Here is a 25,598-nt window from a genome sequence, read left to right on the forward strand (position 1 = left end):
GTTTGACTAAGGCCGTAGCTAGACCTAAGGTTTATCCCAGGATTGTCCAGGGGTCAAACCTGTTCATCTAAGTGCCACACAGGGCATCCAGCGCTCAGGCAGGGATGAACCCGGGATGATCCTGGCATAAACCTTAGGTCTAGCTATGGCCTAAGTCCTGGTGCCTCACCCAGATTCCTTACTTAGGGTCACAGGGGCTTTTACAAATGACTGGAGCACGGCCTTCATGGCGCCGCTTTGCTGCTCCTTCAGAGGAAACCGTGCGGTTTCGCTGCTGCGGGGCGGAGATGGGAAATCCCCACAGCAGATGGAGCATGGGCTTTCCAGCAGCCAATCAGTTCGTCGGGCCCACCCTTTGCCCAGTTTCTGGCAATCTATCAGCAGTCGCCATCCGCCCGGGAACGCCCCCAGCTTGATGCTGAAGAGAGGCCACATGGCGGAAGGACTGTGGTGACATGGTTTCAAGAGAAAAAGGCACCATAAGTCCCTGGCTTTTTAAATGCGGAGCTTCGGGGAAAGTCCCTGCGGTGGCTGCGAATTGGCGCCTGTGTTGTATAGCCGATGCATCGCCACTGCGCAGCTACCATGGGGGCAAATAAGCCGTAAAGACAGCCCTTGGTACAATGAGTCTGATTTGGGGCAGGTCGTTTTGGAACCACCGAAACTGTGCAAATTGTGGGAACTGGTGCAGAGACACCCCACCACCACCACCACGATGCCTTCCTGTGGGGGATCAGATGGGGCGGCTGTGTGCTCGAACTACGCCACTGATAACGCAGATACAGCAGAGATTCTGCTTACCCTTGTTGTGTCTCGCATGGATCAAGTAGATGACGGCTATCACCAACAGAACGAGGAGCACGCAAACTACCGCCACTATGATGAACATTCTCGTATCGCTATCTGCAAAGAGATTTCATTCATTTATCAGAGAGTTGGTCTCTTGCCTTTTCATCTCAAACAAAGTATTCAAGGGGGCTATAACATAGGCCTTAGCTAGACCTAGAGGTCTAGCGGGATGGAGGGGTGAAGATCGCGCGATTTTTTTCATCGTGAGATCTCCCCCTCAATTCACACGCGGTGCGCGATGACCTCAGATGGAGAGGCGTCGTGCCCGCCATTTTTTTGTTTTCTTAAAGAGACAGCAGCACATGAACGCTCGTGCGCAAAAGGTAAGTTTTTTTAAAATAATAATTCCCCCCTCCCCCCACCCCACCCCTCATGGGTGCAGTGCTCCTGAGGAGCTCTGCGCCCTGTGCGTGGGTCCCGGCTCCTTGCGAGGAACCGCGAGGAGCTGGGAGACACTGCAGCGCCCGACCACACGTTCCACCGTCTCGGGCTCAGTGTGAGACCACGGAAAAATCGGGCCTAAAGGGGAGGGCAAGATCCCGGGCCAAGGGATCCCCTGTGTGTCATGTGGATGCACAGGGATGATCCCGGGATCACCCCGGGGTAAAGTCTCGTCTAGCTATGGCCAAAGTAAAATAAAACCGGACTATCAACATTTTAAATGCTCACGACAATTTAAAAGCCACAACAAGCAGCTGGAAAAGTAAGAACTATGAACTCATTTCTATACTGAGCAAAATGGAGAGAGAGAGAGAGAGAAAGAGAACGGTCATACGGTTGGCAGACAAAAAGGCCTGCTGAAACAAAGGCCTCAACTAGATCTACCTGTTATTGCGTGATGGAGGGGTGAAGATCTTGTGATGTGTTTATCGCGAGATCCCCCCTCTGTTTACATGCGGGAAACAGAAGGAGAGGACGTCGTGGCCGCCATTTTCTTTTTTTAAAGACAACAGAAGATGCGCACGAGCGCTCGTGCGCTCAAAGGTAGGAATTTTTTTTTTAAAAAAAATCCCCACTCCCTCCCCACCCCGATGGGTGCAGAGCTCCTGAGGAGCTCTGCACCCCATGCGCGGTTCCCAGCTCCTCGTGGTTACTTGTGAGGAGCTGGGACAAACTGCGACACCCGGCCACACGTTCCATGGTTTCAGGCTCAGCCCGGGACCGTGGAAAAACCTGGCTCGAAGGGGCGGGGGCGAGATCCCGGACCAAAGGAGGGATCATCCCTCTCTGATCTCCGGATCCCCTGTGCATCATGTGAACGCACAGGGACGATCCTGGGGACTGCCCCGGGATAAAGCGCTGTCTAGCTATGGCCAAAGTAACAAAATGCTTCACAATATTAACCAAGAAGGGGCAAGTTGGATCTCCCGGGCCATAGAGGTCCACTTCTTGGGTGCAACAACCAAGAAGGTGCTTCTGATGGTAGTGGGATACACAGCTTCTGATCATAGTTGGTAGGCAAGTTCTTGTGGGGTTGAGGGAAGGTCAACACCAGAATACATGAAGCTGCTTCATGCTGGGTGAGACTACTGGTCCATCAAGGTCAGTACTGTATGCACTGATGGACAGACAGGAGTCTTTTCCAGCTCTACCAGGAAATGCCAGTGACTGAACCTGGGACCTTCTGCATGCAAAACAGATCCCTTACCACTGGGTAACAGCCCCCTCCCATGTAAGTGAAGACATCTGAAGGTTAGGGTAACCTGCAATCCATGGACACATGCTGGAATTATTCATCAGACCAATATCTCGTAGGCATATCCAGTGCGAGTTGACAAAAAGAGTACACGCAAAAAAATGTCAACCTGGATTGTGGGGTGGGACAAAAAACCTGAATAATGGTTGTGCGAATTCACATTCACCTCCAAGATTACTGGAACTTCCGTTATCTCCAATCTGTGCTTTGATTGTAAGAATTACGGTCTCATTAACGGGAGGCTGAGAATTATGCCTGACCAGGCAGGTAAATACCGACTGGTTCCTCTCTTCGGTTGCTGTCACCTCCAGGATGCCGTTGAGGGAGAACGTCCCATCCCGATTCTGGGTCAACGGGTAAGCCTTTCTTGTTTCGCTTTTGTTGTTATTGTCAAAGAAGTCCAAGCTCGTATCGTTTGGATAGAATCCCAGCACGTCGCAGGTGATGGTCACGTTCGCATTCAACATGACAGGGGAAGTCGGGTTGGTTTTCACGACCACTTTGGGTGGAACTGGACAAACAAAGCCAAAGAAATCAGCGTTAAGGCCTTAATATCCATGCGGGGAAATTTCTGCATTCTGCCTTGGTTTGGACTTGTGGTTTAAGGGCCAGATCTTGATCAAACCAGCATCTTAAACCCATCGAGTGCCATCCACAGGACCTATTGGGTCTACTTAGTTTGTTTGATGTATTTTTTAATCTGCAGGTAGCAACAGCCCATGTTCTTGGCATGGCATGGGTGGACCTGTAAGCCACGGAGGCTGGATGTGGACTTGACGTGCGTGGGATCTCCTTCAAAACGAGTACGAGGACGTGCCGGAGAGTTAGGTTTTTCTTTACCGACCCCATCTACCCATTTTTTTCATAGAATCATAGAATAGTAGAGTTGGAAGGGACCTATAAGGCCATCGAGTCCAACCCCCTGCTCAATGCAGGAATTCACCCTAAAGCATCCCTGACAGATAGTTGTCCAGCTGCTTCTTGAAGGCCTCTAGTGTGGGAGAGCCCATAATCTCCCTAGGTAACTGGTTCCATTGTCGTACTGCTCTAACAGTCAGGAAGTTTTTCCTGATGTCCAGCTGGAATCTGGCTTCCTTTAACTTGAGCCCGTTATTCCGTGTCCTGCACTCTGGGAGGATTGAGAAGAGATCCTGGCCCTCCTCTGTGTGACAACCTTTTAAGTATTTGAAGAGTGCTATCATGTCTATCCTATGCTATCATGTCTCCCCTCAATCTTCTTAGTCACTAAGGCTTCTTAGTCACTTCATTTCTCCTACATCAACACAGCCAAGGGCCAAACTGTATGTTACCTACTGATGCTCCTTCCTCTTCTCCACCCCCTGAAAAAGCCACCCTGGGGGAGAGGAACTGGAAGCAAAGGCAGATTAGGACTTAACCCTTCACCTGCCAGCCTTTCATACAGAGGACTGCCCTCTGAAAAGTAGGGCACATGACTTCCCAACACAGAGAGAGCCCTTTGCCGGACCTTTATATGGCCTGATCCTTCAATAGGGCAGTTTTTGACAAGCCAAGTCATCCAGTTCACAAAGACTGCCATTCTCCACATGGCAGCTGAGCTTAGTTCGCTCAGGTCCACATAATAATAATAATAATAATAATAATAATAATAATAATAATAATTTATTTCTTACCCGCCTCTCTACTTGGATAGAGGCGGGGAACAGCAGTGAATATAAAGCACAATAAAAACTGGTTAAAAACATAGCATACATGATTAAAACATCCTTAAAACATCCTAAAAATATTCTAAAATTTCAATGGATAAGCCTGCCAGAATAGATGGGCCTTTATTGCTTTTTTAAATGCTAAAAGACTGTCAAGTTGATGAATCCCCTCTGGCAGCCCATTCCACAGTCTGGGAGCGGCAGAAGAGAAGGTCCTCTGGGTAATACCCGTCAGCCTAGTTTTGGTTGACTGGAGTAGATTCTTCCCAGAGGACCTGAGTGTTTGGGGAGGATTGTACGGGAGAAGGTGATCCCGCAGGTAGCCTGGACCCAAACCATGTAGGGCTTTAAAGGTGATAACCATCACTTTATACTTCGCCCGGAAACTAATTGGCAGCTAGTGAAGAGATTGTAAAACTGGTGTGATGCGGTCACCCCTAGGTGTACCAGTGACCAGCCTGGCTGCCATGTTTTGCACTTGAGAAGGAACCAAAATCAAGCCACACAGTACAGATAGAATGCTGTAGGGATGTGCTCCGCTTCTAATCGGACCGGTGAATTAGAAGCGGAGCAGGGGGCTTCGCCTGCCCTTAAGGCGGAGGCGAAGAGGATTGGGGGGCCGGCGGAGCGTGGCGAAGAGGATCGAGGTGAAGGCGGATCCTTCGCCTCGATCCGGAGCTCCGCCGGAAAGGTAAGTGGGGTTTACCGGGCCCTGCCGCTGTCGCTGTTGCCCATGCGGTGACAGCGGCAGGGCCCGGTAACCCCCCCACCCTCCTCTCCTTTACCTGCCTCCATCCTCTTACCTGCTTGTGGCCCAGACTTCCTGGTTGAACCGCGGGCTCAATTGAAGACGCCGACGGACCGCGGACGGAGGCAGGTAAGGCCCCCCTCTCCCTTGGTCCCTTACTGGGCTCTGCCGCCATCGCTGCATGTGCCCTCCTCTCCCGGCCTTACCTGGCGCCTCTCCCCTTCACTGCGGAGCTCAGATTTGGAGCCGGAGCTCCGCGGCGAAGAGGAGCAGAGTATGGGCGGAGCAGCGCGGGCTGATCCGAAATTTTCGGATCGGCCCACGGGGCGGAGCGGGGGTTCCGTGCACACCCCTAGAATGCTGAATCTTAGCCTTGCCTTGGCTTGCTAGATCCTTTTAACACCAACTCTGATCAGAGTCGTACTACTAGGCTGCTCCTCACTCTTAAGAGCAGTGGGGTAGTGGAAAGGGAACTCAGAGGAGCACAGCTCCAGGACGCTTTTCAGAGCAGGAGCAAAGACATCATCGGCCAAAGCGCCAAGAGAACGGATGCGCCCTCCTTGCTCCGGCAGACGAATGGGGCCATAATGAGGCTTAGTCATTTCACTATTGTTTGTGACAGATTAGCACGGTGGAAGTGAGAGAACAAAGAAAATAATCAAGCACAGGCTCTGTTCTTCTTCCTTTTCCTGGCTGGAGTTCCTATTTCATGTCAGTGGCTTAAAATGGGGAACATTTTTGAAAATTAAAAGCTAAAGCTGGCCAAGGAAGGAAAGGAAAGGAACCTCTCGTGCAAGCACTGACTCATTACTAACTCGTGGAGGGACGCCAGCTTTCGCTGACGTTTTCTTGGCAGGCCTTATAGCGGGGTGGTTTGCCGTTGCCTTCCCCGGCCGTTATTCCCTTTCCCCCAGCTAACTGGGTACTCATTTTACCGACCTCGGGAGGATGGAAGGCTGAGTCGACCCGAGCTGGCTGCCTGAAACCAGCTTCCGCTGGGATCGAACTCAGGCCGTGGGGAGAGTTTCAGCTGCAGAAACTGCTGCTTTACCGCTCTGCGCTACACGAGGCTCAAAGCTGGCCAAAGACCTTGGTTAAAAGCTCCCTGTGTCTTACAAGTTGGTCCGGCCCTAGGCAACAAGGTGCTGGAGGAGAGACCTGTGGGCCACGCACCCTGCCCTGCCCTCCCGAAGCTAGCTGGCTGCCTTCAGGTGTGGTGGAAGATGTCGCCCCATTGCTGGGGTTGAAGAAGGACGCAACTGTCCATCAAGTTGGCCGTTGTATGCGGAAGGGGAGGGTGCGCCATCTTGTCCTTCGCCTCAGGCAGCCAAGAGTCCTGATCCAGCCCTGCTACGCAGCCAGAGGTAAGCACCACTGGATCCAATGGAGCTGACTTGGTAAGTAGGCACAGGACTGCACTCATGCCCGGTAAAGTGTCAACTGTCTCTGCAGAGGCCACCAGTGAGGGAGGAAGCAGCAGCCAGACACCTCTCCATCATGCCTGGGTCCAGCTCCAGCTGAGAGCCCCCTCCCTCCTGCTACCAACTGTCTCTGGAGAGGCCACCAGTGAGGGAGGAAGCAGCAGCCAGGCACCTCTCCATCATGCCTGGGTCCAGCTCCAGCTGAGAGCCCCCTCCCTCCTGCTACCAACTGTCTCTGGAGAGGCCATCAGTGAGGGAGGAAGCAGCAGCCAGGCACCTCTCCACCGTGCCTGGGTCCAGCTCCAGCTGAGAGCCCCCTCCCTCCTGCTACCAACTGTCTCTGGAGAGGCCACCAGTGAGGGAGGAAGCAGCAGCCAGGCACCTCTCCATTGTGCCTGGGTCCAGCTCCAGCTGAGAGCCCCCTCCCTCCTGCTACCAACTGTCTCTGGAGAGGCCATCAGTGAGGGAGGAAGCAGCAGCCAGGCACCTCTCCATCGTGCCTGGGTCCAGCTCCAGCTGAGAGCCCCCTCCTTCCTGCTACCAACTGTCTCTGCAGAGGCCACCAGTGAGGGAGGAAGCAGCAGCCAGGCACCTCTCCACCATGCCTGGGTCCAGCTCTAGCTGAGAGCCCCCTCCCTCCTGCTATCAACTGTCTCTGGAGAGGCCACCAGTGAGAGAGGAAGCAGCAGCCAGGCACCTCTCCATCGTGCCTGGGTCCAGCTCCAGCTGAGAGCCACCTCCTTCCTGCTACCAACTGTCTCTGCAGAGGCCACCAGTGAGGGAGGAAGCAGCAGCCAGGCACCTCTCCACCGTGCCTGGGTCCAGCTCCAGCTGAGAGCCCCCTCCCTCCTGCTACCAACTGTCTCTGGAGAGGCCACCAGTGAGAGAGGAAGCAGCAGCCAGGCACCTCTCCACCGTGCCTGGGTCCAGCTCCAGCTCAGAGCCCCCTCCCTCCTGCTGTCAACTGTAACTGCTGAACTTTGCAACTAAGATTGTAGTGCCTGAATTTGCTTTCCTTTTCCCCCTCCTCCTCCTCCCTCCCAATCCCCTTTCCTTTTGTGTCATGTCTTTTAGATTGTAAGCCTGTGGGCAGGGACTGTCAAGAAATACTTTTGTAAGCCGCCGTGAGAGCCTTTGTTGGCTGAATGGCGGCATAAAAATCCTTAAATAAATAAATAAATAAATAAACATAACTGTGAGCTTTTATTAGTGGGCTTTTGTTTTGGAGGCTGCCTGTGCTGGAAGGTGGAGTTTTTAACCAGAGTTTTCGCTCCTTTGAATGCAATCGCTATATTTTTGGGGGGTGGGAAAGAGGTCCAATAAAGAAATAACTGTCCTGGGAGGGGTGGTGGCGGCTATGGATTCTCCTTGGGGACATGGCTACGTGGGCTGTCAGGAGGAGCTTCTGCACTTCAATGTCTACCACTACACCGCTGCTTAAGAGCACAAGAACTGCCTTGCTGGATGGAGACAGCGGCCCCGCTTGCTCCTTGGCATCCAAGACTCACCCCTTCTCCCCTTCCTTGCAATTTCCCCCAAACTGGTACCCACAGCCCCACCCGTCTCCATACCTCTTAGGACGTCGGCAAGACTAAAACGTTCCTCCAGGACGCCCTGAACAGTCTTGTGCTTGATCCGGCAGGTGAGCTGGGTCATCACATCCTCTCTGGTGAGCTGCACTTGCACAGAGCTCTCGGCCCGGTAGGAGTTCTTCCCGTCTTGGGGCAGAATGACCGTCTCTGAGGCTTGGATTACGTTCGTGCCCTTTAACCAGGTGACTGCGATGTCACGGGGGGAGAATCCACCTGTGCTGCAGTTGAAGGTAACCGTGGTCCCCGGTGCCACTCTGCTGAGGGGGGCATTGATGATTGGCTTGGACGGGGAGGCTGCGGGGGGAGAACAGAGACGTCATCGGGCATTCCGTACTGGACAGAACCCATCCCCACACCTGGAGAAACAGGTTCAGTGAGAAGAATCATAGAATTGTAGAGTTGGAAGGGGCCTACAAGGCCATCAAGTCCAACCCCCTGCTCAATGCAGGAATCCACCCTAAAGCATCCCTGACAGAAGGCTGTCCAGCTGCCTCTTGAAGGCCTCTAGTGTGGGAGAGGCCCTGACCTCCCTAACTCTAAACAACTAAACAACTTGGGAGCAGGATACCTGAGAGAGCGCCTTCTCCCTTACCAACCTGCCCGGTCACTGAGGTCATCCGAGGGCCTGCTCCTGGTGGTTCCATATAGATCCATCCTCCGATTGGAATCCACCAGGGGAAGAGCCTTCAGCGTGGTGGCCCCCCTCCTGTGGAATTCCCTGCCTCTGGAGGTCAGGCAGGCGCCAACCTTGTACTCCTTTCAGTGCCTCCTGACAACGTCTTTATTCCAAGAAGCCTTTCTTTAACATGCAGCCTTAGATTTCTGTTTTTGCTTCTTTTTAAATTTTGTTTTAACTGTTTTATTCTGTTTTTATTTTCATTTTACCTTGTACACCGCTCCGAAATTTTTCAATGGGGAGCGGTATATAAATATTCTAAATAAATAAATAACTCATTGGTTCCATTGTCGTACTGCTCTAACAGTCGGGAAGTTTTTCCTGACGTCCAGCTGGAATCTGGCTTCCTTTAACTTGAGCCCGTTATTCCGTGTCCTGCACTCTGGGAGGATCGAGAAGAGATCCTGGCCCTCCTCTGTGTGACAACCTGTGTCAAGTTTTAAAAAATCCAATTCCATAAATGAGTGGATCATGGAATGAAAGGGGCCTGACAATCCACAAAACCCAGACAGAAGCCTCCTGCTTCTTTTGTCACTGAGCCTGGTTCCCCAGGTGTGAGTTTGCCATGGCTGGGGGGGGGGGAAAGCATCTAAGGCATCTTTCCCCAACCTGGTGCTCTCCAGATGTTTTGGACTTCAACTCTCATCGGCCCCATCGAAGATGCAGGTTGGATTCCTAGAAATCTGAACTCATTTGAACGCTTTGGGCATTTCTCTGACATTTCTGCTCCCCAACACTTCTCCACTCCAGATTGCAACCCCCCACCCCACTCCTGTCAGCTGTTTAGCCACGTCCCAAGTTTCACCACTGTTTGCAGTGGTGAAACCAGTTCAAGAGATTTCAGACCAGCACAAGCTGGTTTCCACTCCTGTCCAATCTGGCAACAGGGCTGCATTGTAATGTACTCCCCAAGCCATGCTGGGACATCTGGAATCATAGTAGCAATTATCATAGAATCCTAGAATAGCAGAGTTGGAAGGGGCCTACAAGGCATCGAGTCCAACCCCCTGCTCAATGCAGGAATCCACCTTAAAGCATCCCTGACAGATGGTTGTTCAGCTGCCTCTTGAAGGCCTCTAGTGTGGGAGAGCCCACAACCTCCCTAGGTAACTGATTCCATTGTCGTACTGCTCTAACAGTCAGGAAGTTTTTTCTGATGTCCAGGCTAGAATCTGGCTTCCTTTAACTTCAGCCCGTTATTCCGTGTCCTGCACTCTGAGAGGAACGAGAAGAGATCCTGGCCCTCCTCTGTGACAAACTTTAAAGTATTTGAAGAGTGCTCTCATGTCTCCCCTCCATCTTCTCTTCTCCACCTCTGGTTTGGGGATACTGGTTCAGCTGATTCCCATTCATGGTAGAATCATAGAATCCTAGAATAGCAGAGTTGGAAGGGGCCTATAAGCCCATCAAGTCCAACCCCCTGCTCAATGCAGGAATCCACCCTAAAGCATCCCTGACAGATGGTTGTCCAGCTGCCTCTTGAAGGCCTCTAGTGTGGGACAGCCCACCACCTCCCTAGGGAACTGATTCCATTGTCGTACTGCTCTAACAGTCAGGAAGTTTTTCCTGATGTCCAGCTGGGATCTGGCTTCCTTTAACTTGAGCCCGTTATTCTGTGTCCTACACTCTGGGAGGATCGAGAAGAGATCCTGGCCCTCGTCTGTGTGACAACCTTTCAAGTATTTGAAGAGTGCTATCATGTCTCCCCTCCATCTTCTCTTCTCCAGGCTAAACCTGCCCAGTTCTTTCAGTCTCTCTTCATAGGGCTTTGTTTCCAGACCCCTGATCATCCTGGTTGCCCTCAGAAATTCCTTACAGGTATTTCTGTGCCACCTGTAATTTGTCCCCAGGTCTCTGGGATGAACAGTGTTGATTTTCTTCCCTGGACACTGAAAGGGTTTGGCTGGCACTTACCAATCACAGAGACCACCGTGCCCTCCCCAGAGGCTTCTTCCGTCTCCCCGGTGGCTCTTGCTCTGTACTTCACGCAGTAATAGGTCCCGGCATCCTCAGGCCGGATGTCTGTGATGCTGATGGTGAAGTCTGTGCTTGATCCAGGGACAACTCTGATCACCCGGGAGGAAAAGGCTTCTTTTTGACTATAAATGGTTGGCTGACGCCTGTCTGAGCCCTTGTGCCATCTCACGCCTCCTGGTAGATAAACCCCTTTTAATGTGCAAGTCAGAGTGAGGTTCTCTCCAGCCGACACTGACAGGGATCCCGGTGACTGCAACACCTCCACCTTCTGCCCTTCAGCACCTACAACAAAAATAGAGTATCCTGGTTATACTAGCTGTACCTGGCGTAACCTACGCCGTTGTAGCATATCTTAAAGTTGATTAATTAAATATCACGGGGGTGCAGGCTGCTTGGAGGCCGCTGATACAACGCCATCTGGCAGACCTGGGGGGCAGGGAGGTCGGGGGGAGGGGGAGCAGGTGTCCCCCTCTCCCCGGGGTTCCTGTCAGCCTTGGGCCGCCCGCCCAGCTCGCATGAGATTAGGCCAGGGCCTGGGCTCGCAGCAGGCGAGCGGCCTCCCAACCGGCCACCAAGAGCCCCGGTCGTGCCTCACTCATGCTCCGGACCATGGCGCTGCCCTCTTCGTGGGGCGGGGGAGCGAAGAGGCAGAAATGGGGGTAGGATTATCTTGGAAAGCCCAGAGGAGTCGGGCGAGGGGGTTAGCAACTTGTATCAGGTGACGTTACACGTTGTTACTGTTGCTTAGCAACCTGTATCAGCTGAAGCCTGTACGGAAACATACCTAAGTGTTTTATATAGAGAGATGTTCCTTCTCGGAAATGGTCCTCATTCTTCTTGTGGAAGGTCACATGCACTGCTCCACCCAACACCACACACACTGTGGGCAGAGATGGCTTTCTGTCCAGTTATAACAAAGGCAAAGCCAGCAGCCAAACGACCCCAATGCCATTTTGGAGCAGAACATGGATGAGAAGACTCCATTCCAGCCTCAGAAAGGCAAAGGAGGAGATCAACCCATTTGATTCAAAAATTGCACACCAATCTTTAGTTCTCTGTATGTCAGACTGCCCCAGTCTGAGGTCCTCCAGGTATGTCGGAGTGCAACTCCAATCCTTCACAGCCAGCATGGCCATGGGGAAGGCTAGTGGACATGGTGACCCTTACATCACAACTGGCCAAGCCTTTACTTTGTCGTGTCCTTTACTTACAACTTCTAGGTTCTGCTCTTCCTCCCTCCATATCACGGAGTAAAAATTGAGACATGCTTCAGGTGCCCACCAGGACGATGACCGGCCAGGAATTTCCCTTGCTTCAAGTGTTAATATAAATCTCCCCATCAAAATCAGGACAGAGGGGATCATGACCCAGTCTTTCCCTGGGTATCACCTTTTAAATTGTTTCAACACTCCCATCACAGAACTGTTGAGGCACCAGGAGTAGAGAACGTAAGAAGAGCCTTGCTGGATCAAACCAAAGGATTTTCTTCTCCCAAGAGTCCTCGCTGAGACCTGGCAATCCTGCTGGTCTCCGCCTTTCAAACCCTCCCTCTGTCATGGATGCTTTAGGGTTGATTCCTGCACTGAGTAGGGGGTTGGACTTGATGACCTTGTAGGCCCCTTCCTACCTTTGCCTCCAACAATTCACTCCAAGCCACACAGACTACAGGAGAGGTATATCTTACTTACTAAGCCATTGTTGGGCCTGTTCAGACAACACACTAAAGCCATGGTTAGGCCACTAACCCTTTTGCAGTAAACGGTTAGTGAGCGTGCTTAAACCGTGATTATGTAGCCACCCGGGTTAGGAATGGTTCACATGACACACTAAGCCATAAAGTTTAGCTCAAAATGCTTAACTGCCATGGCTTAGCGTGTCGTCTGAACAGGGTCTCTGCCTCTCCAGTTGGTCCATCAGTTTGCTGGACACCTCTTTTCCTTCTGTTGCTCTCTTTGCCAGGATTCTCCTTCTGTCTTTTACAGGTTTTGTTGGTTCAAAGGTAATCACCTAAGCGTGAACACCCAGGGTACACACCTGTTAAGCTCTGAACCCCTTACTGAACTGCTAGTGGGTCTTTTCTCTCCTCTGCCCACATCTCTCTCTCTGGCCTTAGCTAGACCTACTAGTCTAGTGGGACGGAGGGGTGAAGATCTCACGATATTTTTATCACGAGATCTCCCCATCTGTTTACAAGCGGTGCGCGATGACGTTGGAAAGCAAGGATGTTGTGGCCACCAATTAAAAAAAATTCTTAAAGAAGAAGGTAGGTGGTTTTTTTATTTCAACTTAATTTTCCCCCTCCCCCACCCCACCCCTGATGGGTCCCGGCTCCTCGCGAGGAACCACGAGGAACCAGGAGAACCCGCGATACCCGCCCACACGTTCCGCGGTCTCGGGATCATCTCGAGGAAAGGAAAGGAACCTCTTGTGCCAGCACTTGAGTCATTGCTGACTCCTCGAGGGATGCCTGCTTTCGCTGACGTTTTCTTGGCAGACTTTGTAGTGGGGTGGTTTGCCATTGCCTTCCCCAGTCGCAGTTACCTTTCCCCCAGTTGGCTGGGTACTCATTTTACCGACCTCGGAAGGACCGAAGGCTGAGACGACCTGAGCCGGCTGCCTGAGAACCAGCTTCCGTTGGGATCGAACTCAGGCCATGGGGAGAGTTTCAGCTGCAGTAACTGCTGATTACCATGAGGCGCAATCATCTCGAGAAACCATGGAAAAATGGGCCTAAAGGGTAGGGCGAGATCCTGGGGCAAGGGAGGGATTATCACTCTCTGATCCTGGGATCTCCTGTGCGTCATGTGAACGCACAGGGACGATGCCAAGGATCGCACCAGGATTTCGCCCCGTCTAGCTTACGTCTCTCTCTCACTCCCAAATGCCTTTCCTTCTGCTCCCAATTTTTTCCTCTCTTCCCAGCAGTCTTCAGTCTTTTTACATCCAAACCTTCTTCAGGTTTCCTACCCATAACGTCCCCAAAAGCCCTCATTTCCAAACCACTACCCAGAAACCCTTTTACTGGATCATAACTGCACCATCTTTCTTTCCTCCCCCCTTTCCCTATATTGACACACGCACAGAGTATGTTCTAAGCCATTGTCAGCATCCACGGTATTTTGGGGCGTTCATTAACCCTATAAATACCAGTTGTCACCCAATGCTTTAAAGAAAACTGCTTAAACTCCTTCCCCCTTTTATCCTTAATAACTTTCGTTGGAAATCCTCGTCTCAGGCTTCATTATTCTCCCGACAAGAGGGTGCCTATTTTCAGTAGCTCTTCATGACTCAGGCCGTTGCTAGACGATGGGTTAGCCCGGTGCGAGCCCCAGGCTCACCTCTGTGCATCCAGATGACGCACAGGGGATCCCGGGCTCAGGCAGGGGTAACCCCCCCTTGGCCCGGGATAACCGGCACCGCTTGTGGCCCAGTACTTTCCATGGTCTCGGGCTGGGCCCGAGACCGCGGGCATGTAGACCAGTCCGTAGCTTTTCCCGGCTACTGCAATTACTTGCAAGTAGCTGGGAAAAGTGGCGGACGGGGCGCAGTGCTCCGCAGGAGTGCTGGGCCCATTGGGGCAGGGGGAGAGATTGTGGGGGGGAGATTGCAGGGGGGGGGAATTGTGCCGGCGGGGGGAAATCGGAGCCAGGGGGGAGCGGGGAACCCTTTAAAAAAAAACCACCACTTACCGGTCGATGGTGTGCTCTTGCGCACCTGGCCCTTTAAATATAAACAAAATGGCGGACGTGACGGGTCCTTCCTGCAGCCCGTCGCGTCTGACGTGTAGATTGGGGCGACAGCCTGCGCTACTTGTAGCGTGGGCTGACCCCTCCTCCCACACGGATTATCAGGTAGGTCTAGCAAGGCCCTCAGACTCCAAAGCTCTGCAACATATCTTCAGGTTAAATGTCTCAAGTGGCCACCAGAGATGAAGAAGGATGGAGAACTCAAAAGCTCGCACACATATTTGGGTTGGCCTAGTAAAGAGTATTGCCCTAATATAGGGTGACCATATGAAAAGGAGGACAGGGCTCCTGTATCTTTAACAGTAATGTAGAAAAGGGAATTGCAGCAGGTGTCAATTAAAGAGGATGAAATTCCCTCTTCATCACAACAGTTAAAGCTACGCTAGCTATAGTAGAGTGGCCAGATACAAAATTGAGCAGGGCTTCTGCAGCTTTAACTGTTGTGATGAAGAGAGAATTTCACCCTCTTCAATTGACACCTGGTGAAATTCCCTTTTCTACATTACTGTTAAAGATACAGGAGCCCTGTCCTCCTTTTCATATGGTCACCCTACCTAATATGGATTTTGAAATTTGGGTAGCCTGTGCAGCTACTGCTTCTTTTTATAGGACTTGGAGAAAACAGACTTTAGCCTTTCAACAGCAGGATCCTACACTAGAGGAAGAGGACATTATACCACCTGAAGCTGGGACTTCATTGGCCTCATTCAGAAGACACCTTAAACCACGACTTTAACCAGAGTGAATAAGGCCTTCTGGCTTAACCACCGTGGTTAAAGCCATGGTTTAAGGTGTCTTCTGAACGGGGCCATTCTAGGTTCTATCCCCTCCAGCCACCCAATTTGGCTTTCGTTGTTTTTTTAAAAAATCTGTCTATTTATTGGCAATATTTTTATACCGCGTCTTACTTGAAACAAATTCTGAAGCAATTTACAAAAGAATAAAACCAAGCCAAACAACCAAACAAAAAACACAGAATAACACACACACACACGCACGCACGCACACACACACACACACACACACACACATAAACACTTGTGTCATGAAGTTGGTACAAAGATAGCGCATGGCCAGGGGAAAGCCAAAGTAAACACAGTATTCCTTGCCCTCACCAATCTAGGCAACAAAGTCTGAACTGGAGTAATTTGTAATTTTGCATTGCTGCTGTTTTTATCTGGTTGAGCTTTTATATTGCATTTTGTACTATGGTTTTATACTGTTGTTTTATACTTCGAACGTTTTTAATTTTTGTGAACCGCCCAGAGAGCTCCAGCTATTGGGCAGTATAGGGCTATCCCAAGACCACCTGTTATCCCTGGACCTGGGTAGCGCCAAAAGGATCATTAAGCAGAGACTCCTGGATATTGATACTCAGGAACTACAGCAAGCTACACGGGGCCCATGTTCCCCGTATGCCTTGGGGCTACGGGATCACAGCCAAAATAGTGTACCTCTGTATTTAAGCTAGCTATCTATACCCAAATATAGGCGGGCATTTTCCCTAGCAAGGCTCAATGCTATGCCTTCTACGGTAATGGAGGGCAGATTTGGGAAAGTCCCACTATCAGATAGATGCTGCCCCTGTAACAACGAGGAGGTGGAACCTATCTCCCATGTACTATTCAACTGCAGCTTCTATCAGGAGGCAAGAAAAGCCCTTATCCATCCTTTCACGCAACGATTACCTGGACGATCGCCCGTGACCCTTATGTCGGTCCTTTTACAGGGTCAAGATAAGCGTACCACTGAACAAATTGCTAAATTTCTTAATCACGCAGTCCTTACCAGATCAGTTATGGTGGCAGGATTTTTCTTTGCTTCTAGCACAGAACTTTAAGGAGGCTCATGTAATCATACTCCGTTTTAATTTCATGTATTTAAAATATTTTAAATATTTATTATGTGTTTTTATATGTTTATGTTTTATATGTTTTATTGGTCTGTCGGTCTGTAATAAAAGGAATTGAAATTGATTGGCCAAAACCTGCAGGAGCTTCTGCAAACGCCAGCCAAGTGCACAGCCAACTTTGCCCTTTCCCCTTGCAGGGAATGAGGAGCAGGACTTCCCTTTGCTTCTAGTACAGAACTTTAAGGAGGCTTCATGCAATCATACTCTGTTTTAATTCCATGTATTTTAAATGTTTTCATATGTTTTATTGGTCTGTTGACTGTAATAAAAAAAGTATAGAAATGTAATAAATAAATAAATAAATAAATAAAATTCTATTCGTGTTCAACTGAACACAAGTCGAACACTTCACACGCTCAAGGACTCCGATCCTTGACTGGAGTGATGAGTAGAACCCCAGGTCAGGCCTTATTACGCCATGTGGCAAGGCTGGGGAATGAAGGGTTAAGGTCTGGTGCAAATGGGGATGTTGGGGGTGGGGCCAGCGTGTGTGGCTCCACCCTCACATTGATCATCACCATGGCTCAGTGGTGGAGCACCTGTTTTGCATGCAGAAGGTTCCACGTTCAATGCACAGCATCCCAAGGTAGGGTTAAGGAAGAATCCAGCCTGAAACCCTAGAGAGCTGTTGCTGCCAGTCCATGTCGACAATACTGGGCTAGATGGACCAATGGTTTGACTCAGTAGAAGGCAGCTTCCTATGATCCTATCCCTCATATATTCTTTGGGATGCATTAATAGGGCTTCTGTGTTTCACCTATGGGTGGAGATAAATGCGGGGAACAACTAGATTTTATATTTTAAAATATGGGGGATTCACCACTGTCCGTTTCTTCATCAGAATAGCTCTAGGAGCAGTTGTAGGTGGAAAGAGAAATCATCACAGCACCTACCAGAGCCCCCCACGTTACATCTCAGGACCTTCTTCCACATTACATCTTAACACGGTGAAAAAAGGGTGTAATCTTATATGTACGTTTAGGCAGAAAAAAGCCCTACAACTCTCAACATGACATGGATATTTTCCGCAGGGTGGCTTGTTGGCTTCTTTCGCTTGAACAAGCCATCTTGAGAACCCATGGTTTGTTGTGGGGCTGTTCAGGGTGTTAACAAGCCACAATGCAGGGTCAACAAGCCACTCTGCAGAAATGCTCTGGGTTCAGACAACACGCTAACCCATGGTTCAACAAACAACCCGAGGTTCAACAACCATTGAATGTTTTCTTTACCTTACAATTTGTTGAAGGGTTCTGTAGAACGCAAAACCTTGCACACTATTTTGTGACCTTTGGGTTGTCCTGATAAAGAAATCGCTGTAATATGGAGTGTGGGGTTTCACTGTCAAATATTTTCAGAAGAGCCATCAAAGGCAGCTGCCTCGAATGCCTTTCAGAAGTGGAATAAACAAATCATAAAATTGATTTTCAATACTCCTTTAGAAAAAACACACATGACTATATATATATATATATATATATATATATATATATATATCACAGTAGTCTTTTACAGATGGCTGTAATTACAGAAGAAGTTGTATAAAGAGCCAAAAGGGTTTGGTAAGATATTTCAATGGACATTTCTCTTTCCCCAAAGTGGCATAATACAAATTAATGTTTTGCCTGTCAAAATTGGTGCACATTTTCTAGTTACACCTTAATCTTGTTCCAACCTTGAATGCTGTCTCTGGTTATAATACATTATGCATTCTCATCATCAATAGCTTTTGCTTTACTTTTTTTTTTAATCAATTATAATAGAAACACACAAACACACTTTGCAGTGATAGATTTCTGGATACATAAAACCATTTTTGTCTTTTCTTATATTTGATCACACATCCTCTTGCTCCCTAGGGTTTTAACACACACCAAAAGGAGAAGCACACAAATCCACTAAGCACTTCTCAAACAAATTGTTCCGAATATATTGCTTGGCACAAAAAACTCGCACACAACAACGGCACACCGTAATTGCAGGTAAGTGTACAATTTTACTGTCTAACATTTTAAAGCATTTTTCTCATTGTGTATTTTATGCTCATATTTCACAATCAGGCTTTTAAAAAAAAAATTAAAAAAAGGAGACACGTGGGTTTTGCTAATGTATCACCTTTCTGAGATGAACTCGAGACTCGAGGGAAAAACACAATTAAATCACAGGTGCCTAAAAGTGGTGGCTTTATGCTCAGAAATGTAATATTTCACCTGCTTTTGTAGTAGATGTACACTTAGAGGTGAAAATTGAAGCTGTCTCCTTAGAATCTGGGAATATTTCCCCCCCCAAATCTGGACAAATCTGGACCCATTTTACATATCTCTACAATCCAAATTACGACATTCTTTGTAAGTGAGATGTGAACGTGGGGTTTTGTATGCACTGAAAGCATAATTGGCTTAACATTTCTTTATATTAAGTGGTTTGCTTGTACACTAGCCAAAAATCTATAAAAACAGTTCACAGCTGTCTCCCTAATATTATCACAGGCTCAGAAACAGGCCAACTCCACAGAGAAGGAACATAACTGAAGGAAGTTTTCTCCACCCCCACCCCCCAAGAAGCTTTCAGACCAACTGTTCTAATAATAAGAGTGTAAAAGGGAATAGGAAAACCACAGAGCTGTTGTTGTTGTTGCTGCTGCTACTACTACTACAACTACTCTACTAATTCACCCCATTCCTGAATCAACTCTATATACTAGAAATGTGTATTGTTACCAAGATTCAGCTCAGACCTTGATTTGGCAATTGAGAGAACTGCCCAATTTGGCTCAGACCAATTTGGAGGCCATCCACTTCAACTTGGTACTGAACTCGAATCGAGATTCAGAAATTCACGGCCTCATCCCTCCTGTTGACTAGCATGGGAAATAAAAAATAGCTATAACCTCCTTCTCTTTCTCAGAATTGGATAGTATTTACATGTAGAGTAGAACGTTAGAAGGGGATCGTGCCTGCTGAATGTCAGAAAAATAGGCGCAGATGTGTTACGTGTTGATTTATTCTTTTTTAAAAAACAAAATGGAAACTGCTGAGAACGTTTGTATTTCTTGGCAGAATTGGATGAATTCAGTTCACTACGTTCAACATCTAAGGTCCTCCTCCGGGTGCCTACTCTGAGAGAGGCTCGGAGTGTGGCAACAAGGGACAGGGCCTTTTCGGTGGTGGCCCCAGACTATGGAATGATCTCCCTGATGAGGCTCGCCTGGCGCCAACGCTGCTATCTTTCTGGCGCCAGGTTAAGACTTTCCTCTTTGCCCAGGCATATGGCGGCACATCTTAATCACCCACATGTTTAGTTTCTTAACGGTTTTTAATGCTTTATGTGTGTATGTTCTGTGTTTTAGAATTTTAAATTGTGTATACTTGTTTTTATCTCAATTTTAGAATTTTTGTAAACCGCCCAGAGAGCTCTGGCTATGGGGGCGGTATATAAGTGTAATAAATAAATAAATTTGCAGAGAGAGTTGCCCCACTGGAAGGTGTCAAGTCTGCCAAATTTCAGATAAATAGGCACATCATTTTTGTGTGCAAGAAGAGCCTTGACATTTTGAGGGTATCCCAAAGACGATGCAGTTACCTCCCACCATTCCCACACGCTCCAGTGGACTGTTCTTCTGAAAATAACATCCTAGAGGTGTCCACTGGCTTGGCATGATGGGAGCTGAATTCCAGTACAACTGGGGGAAACCAGTTGGAGAAAGGTCATTTAGAGCTACTGCTCCTTTCTCCAGAAGGTGGGTTGAAAGTCTCCCCTGCTCAGGAAAACAGAAACAAAATTGACCATTTAATGCATTTCAGACACAACCTATATGAAGTAAAGTCTCTTTTAAGGCTCAGTTCCAGAAGGAAGTTTAAGCACCTGCTTAAATCTTTCCCACTGAAATCAATAGGGCTTTAAAGTGCTTAACCGTCAATCTGGCTTCAGGCCTGGTTGTGGGACAGAAACAGCTTGGGTCGCCTTGGTGGATGACCTACATACGCTGGTCCTCTCAGTGGCGTTTGATGCCACCGACCATGGTATCCTTCTAGGCTGCCTTGCTGGCCTAGACTTAGGACTTAGAGGCACCGTTTTACAGAAAAACCAGGGAAAAACACGTTTCCCCCCCATGGTTTCAAAATTTCCGGAAATTTTACATCTCTGTGGACAACCCACATTCGACTTCTAGTGCATGTCTAGATGATGGCTTATCCTGGGAATTGCCCCGGGATCATCCCTGTGTGTCCACACGATGCACAGGGGATACCGGGGGCAGGGAGGGATCATCCCTCCATTTTCCCGGGATTACCAGGACGGCTTTTAGCCCGGGTTTTCCCACGGTCTTAGGATCGTCTTGAGACCGTGGGAGGTGTGGGTGGTTGTCCTGTTTTTGTCCCAGCTCCTCGCGAGTAAACGTGAGGAGCTGGGAACCTGGCATGGGACACAGCGCTATTCAGGAGCTCTGTGCCCATTGGGGATGTGAGGGGTGGCAGTGGGATCTTTTTCTTTAAAAAACTAAGCTTTATTGTCAAAGCGCTCATTTATTTATTTATTTATTTATTTATTTAAGGATTTTTATGCCGCCATTCAGCCAAAAAAGGCTCTCATGGCGGCTTACAAAAGTATTTCTTGACAGTCCCTGCCCACAGGCTTACAATCTAAAAGACATGCGCTCATATTCAAAGAACTGGGCATGTTTAGCCTGGAGAAGAGAAGATTGAGGGGAGACATGAGAGCACTCTTCAAATACTTAAAAGGTTGTCACACAGAGGAGGGCCAGGATCTCTTCTCAATCCTCCCAGAGTGCAGGACACGGAATAACGGGCTCAAGTTAAAGGAAGCCAGATTCCAGCTGGACATCAGGAAAAACTTCCTGACTGTTAGAGCAGTACGACAATGGAATCAGTTCCCTAGGGAGGTTGTGGGCTCTCCCACACTAGAGGCCTTCAAGAGGCAGCTGGACAACCATCTGTCAGGGATGTTTTAGGGTGGATTCCTGCATTGAGCAGGGGGTTGGACTCGATGGCCTTGTAGGCCCATTCCAACTCTGCTATTCTATGATTCTATGAATAATAATAATAAAAAATGGCAGGTGCAACGTCCTCCTTTCTCCCGGAACGTCACGCGCCGCATGTGGACTGAGGGGGAGGATCTCACGATCACCATGTTGTGAGATCCCTTCCCTGGTGTAGACATTCCCCTAATTCCACTGTAGTTTTGACCAATATGATTTTGATGCCCTTTTTCTGAAGGTGTCAGGGAGTGTGAGGCTGGGGGTTCTGACCAGCTAGCTGCTTTAGAATTCTGACTGGTTCCAATTAAAATATTCATTTATTTATTGCATTTCTATACCACCCAATAGCCGAAGCTCTCTGGGCGGTTTACAAATTTAAGACAATTCAAAACAAAACAATAGTATAAAACCACAACATAAAATACAATATAAAATCTCTTCATTGGCTTCCAATTCACTCCAGAATCCAATATAAACTTCTCCTGCTGACCTTCAAAGCTCTTCACGGTCTAGCTCCTGCCTATCTCTCCTCTCTCATCTCACACTATTGCCTCGCTCGTGCTCTCCGCTCCTCTGATGCCATGCTTCTCGCCTGCCCCAGGACCTCCACTTCCCTTACTCGGCTTCGTCCTTTTTCTTCTGCTGCCCCTTACGCCTGGAACGCTCTTCCAGAACACTTGAGAACTACAAACTCAATCACAGCTTTTAAAACTCAGCTAAAAACTTTTCTTTTCCCTATAGCTTTTAAATATTGAGTTTGTTCTAACTCCATACTGTTAGCTTCACCCTACCCGATGCCTGTTTACACTTCCCTGTGCCTGTTTGCATTCTCCTTCCCTCTTTATTGTTTACTACAACTTTATTAGATTGTAAGCCTATGCAGCAGGGTCTTGCTATTTACTGTGTTATCTGTACAGCACCATGTACATTGATGGTGCTATATAAATAAATAAATAAATCATAATAATAATAAAGCACAACCAAGATAAAAACAGCAGCAATGCAAAAATACAAATTTAAAACAGCAAAGTTAACATTAATTTATAGACTGTTAAAATGCTGGGAGAATAAAAAGGTCTTCACCTGGCGTCTAAAAGAATATAATGTAGGTGCCAAGCAAACCTCCTTAGGGAGCTCATTCCACAGCCGGGGTGCCACAGTAGAGAAGGCCCTGCTCCTGGTAGCCACCTGCCTCACTTCCTTTGGCAGGGGCTCACAGAGAAGGGCCCCCTGAGGATGATCTTAGGGTCTGGGCAAGTACATATGGGAGGAGGCGTTCCTTAAGATAGTCTGGCCCCAAGCCGTTTAGGAGAGCGCATATGGAGTGCATTCGCCCCCCCCCCCCGACATTGGAGCCACCAGCCGCCACTGGGCTCACCATAACTTGAGCTGGCCTTAGTTGCTATCCTATGTTGTTTAGCACTTTGCTTTGCCCCATCTCATGTTTCTAGTCCTGAAGGTAATTTTCTGCAGTGTGCCTTCTTGCTGTTTCCTGGGCTATAGTCCTTAGGGTAGGTAGAAAGAAGGGAAGGAAGGAAGGAAGGAAGGAAGGAAGGAAGGAAGGGAGGGAGGGAGGGAGGGAGACAGCTTTGGGGGCCAGGCTGCCTCCTGGGCCCTCCAAGCAGACCCCTTTAGTAGGGTGACCCTATGGAAAAGAGGACAGGGCTCCTGTATCTTTAACAGTTGCATAGGAAAGGGAATGTCTGCAGGTGTCATTTGTATGCATGCCGGACCTGGTGAAATCCCATTTTCATCACAACAGTCAAAGCTGCAGGAGCCCTGCCCTCTTTTACATCTGGTCACTCTAGTATAGCTCCTGCACCTTTAACTGTTGTGATGAAGAGGGAATTTCACCAGGTTCCCCACATATACAAATGACACCTGCAGACATTCCCTTTTCTATGCAACTGTTAAAGATACAGGAGCCCGGTCCTCCTTTCCATAGGGTCACCCTACCTACCTTTAGTTTCTGAGAATTAAAACAAAAGCCTGCAGCCCTTTCATTAGCAGAATTAGAAGGAAACCAACGAAAGCAGTATTCTTGGCTAAAAACAAAATAACCCCGTGCCAAACTGGAAGGCTCTGGGTTTCATTTTCATTTGAAAAATAATTGAATTCCATCATTTTAATCCGATTTGACTGTTCGCATTTGCTGTTCCATGTCGTATTTTGATGAGCAGAGGAAGTAGCCTTATGCAGGATCATACCACGAAGCCCAGCATTTTCTGCTCTGGTGAGAAGCTGCTCTCTAGGGCCTTGCGCTGAGAAAGGATTCTAATTAATTAATCAACTAATTTATTTATTGCATTTCTATCTTGTCTTTTTTCTTCTTGCAAGGACCGAAGGCAGGTTATATAGCCCTCGTCCTCTCCGTTGAATCCTCACAACAACTCTGCGAGGTAGGTTAGGCTGAGAGTCAGTGACTGGCCCAAAGACACCCAGGGAGCTTTGGAGTAGAGTAGGGATTAGAACCTAGATCTTCTGAGTCCCAGTCCAACACTCTAACCAGTACACCACACTGGATTTTCTACTTCCTGAACTGGACATGCCGTGGATTGAACCTGGAACCTTCTGCGTACAGAGCTCATCCTCCACCGTTGACCCATGAGACCTTTTCAGTGTATCTCCTCCACCTCTGGTTTGGGGCTACTGGTTCAGCTGATCCCCATTCGTGGTAGAATCATAGAATCATAGAATAGCAGAGTTGGAAGGGGCCTATAAGGCTGTCGAGTTCAACCCCCTGCTCAATGCAGGAATCCACCCTAAAGCATCCCTGGCAGACGTTGTCCATCTGCCTCTTGAAGGCCTCTAGTGTGGGAGAGCCCACAACCTCTCTAGGTAACGGATTCCATTGTCGTACTGCTCTAACAGGAAGTTTTTCCTGATGTCCAGCTGGAATCTGGCTTCCACCTAGTAAAGTACTCAGCTATGGGTTAGAGTAGGGGCCATGGGTTAGAGTAGGGGGAACACATGGAACTTTATGGATCTTTGGTCCTTCCCAAGTCCTATGAATCTTTCATCAGAGGAGGGCTGGAGCCCTTCAGACCTCAGTGAACATGAATGCATTTCTTGCTCCATTTGGTACACCTGCTCAGGAACTGAGAATCATCAAGAGGCTATAGGAGGAAAGTACTGGAGCTATTTTTAAAGTGACAGAATCAGGGTATTTAGAAGAGAATTTTAATTAAGCCAACACTGTAGGTTGCATTCCAATAACACTGTTTTATTTTTTTCCCAGGGCTGCCTCAAGCCCAGAAGAGCAATGCCAACACACAAATCCCTTTGTGACGGACACTTTCCCCAAAGATAGGGTGACTGTCTAGGGTCAGTTGTAGGGTGACCCTATGGAAAGGAGGACTGGTCTCCTGTATCTTTAACAGTTGCAAAGAAAAGGGAATTTCAGCAGGTGTCATTTGTATATAGGGGAGCCCTGTCCTCTTTAAAATCTGGTCACTTTATTTATTTATTACATTTTTATACCGCCCAATAGCCGAAGCTCTCTGGGTGGTTCACAAAAATTAAAACCATCATAAAACAACCAACAAGTTAAAAACACAAATACAAAATACAATATAAAAAGCACAACCAGGATAAAACCACGCAGCAAAATTGATATAAAGTTAAAATACAGAGTTAAAACAGTATAATTTAAATTTAAGTTAAAATTAAGTGTTAAAATACTGAGTGAATAAAAAGGTCTTCAGCTGGCGACGAAAGCAGTACAGTGTAGGCGCCAGGCAGACCTCTCTGGAGAGCTCATTCCACAGCCGGGGTGCCACAGCGGAGAAAGCCCTCCTCCTAGTAGCCACCTGCCTCACTTCCTTCGGCAGGGGCACACGGAGAAGGGCCCCTGTAGATGATCTTAAGGTCCGGACAGGAACATATGGGAGGAGGCGTTCCTTCAAATAACTTGGCCCCAAACCGTTTAGGGCTTTAAATGTCAATACCAGCACTTTGAATCGGGCCCGGACCTGGACTGGCAGCCAATGAAGTTGTAAAAGGACTGGCGTAATGTGATCTCGCCAGCCAGTCCCTGTTAGTAAACGGGCTGCCCTGTTTTGTACCAGCTGAAGCTTCCGGACCGTTTTCAAAGGCAGCCCCACGTATAAAGCATTGCAGTAATCCAAATGAGAGGTTATCAGAGCATGGATAACTGTAGCTAGGCTACAGGAGGTATAGCTAGTATACCTCCTGTATAGCTCTTGCAGCTTTAACTGTTGTGATGAAGAGGGCATTTCCCCAGGTTCTCCTGCCTTGTGTGGTGCAGAGCGGTAAAGCAGTTTCTGCAGCCGAAACTCTCCCA

The 25,598-nt window shown here is 48.5% G+C and overlaps 1 protein-coding gene across 1 annotated transcript in view; it reads right to left on the reverse strand.

Annotated features, from left to right (window-relative positions):
• The window catches only part of LOC134413287 (tyrosine-protein phosphatase non-receptor type substrate 1-like), a 104,683-nt gene that overhangs the window by 12,590 nt on the left and 66,495 nt on the right, over nucleotides 1-25,598 (reverse strand). Inside the window, exons 3-6 of the mRNA XM_063147444.1 lie at nucleotides 10,582-10,926; nucleotides 7,971-8,285; nucleotides 2,712-3,056; nucleotides 802-903 (exon numbers count right to left, since the gene is read on the reverse strand). Coding sequence (XP_063003514.1) covers nucleotides 802-903; nucleotides 2,712-3,056; nucleotides 7,971-8,285; nucleotides 10,582-10,926 — 1,107 coding nt within the window. The remainder of the gene's footprint in view (nucleotides 1-801; nucleotides 904-2,711; nucleotides 3,057-7,970; nucleotides 8,286-10,581; nucleotides 10,927-25,598) is intronic.

This window comes from Elgaria multicarinata, chromosome 1 (genome assembly GCF_023053635.1).
Source record: "Elgaria multicarinata webbii isolate HBS135686 ecotype San Diego chromosome 1, rElgMul1.1.pri, whole genome shotgun sequence".
Taxonomy (NCBI): Eukaryota; Metazoa; Chordata; class Lepidosauria; order Squamata; family Anguidae; genus Elgaria; species Elgaria multicarinata.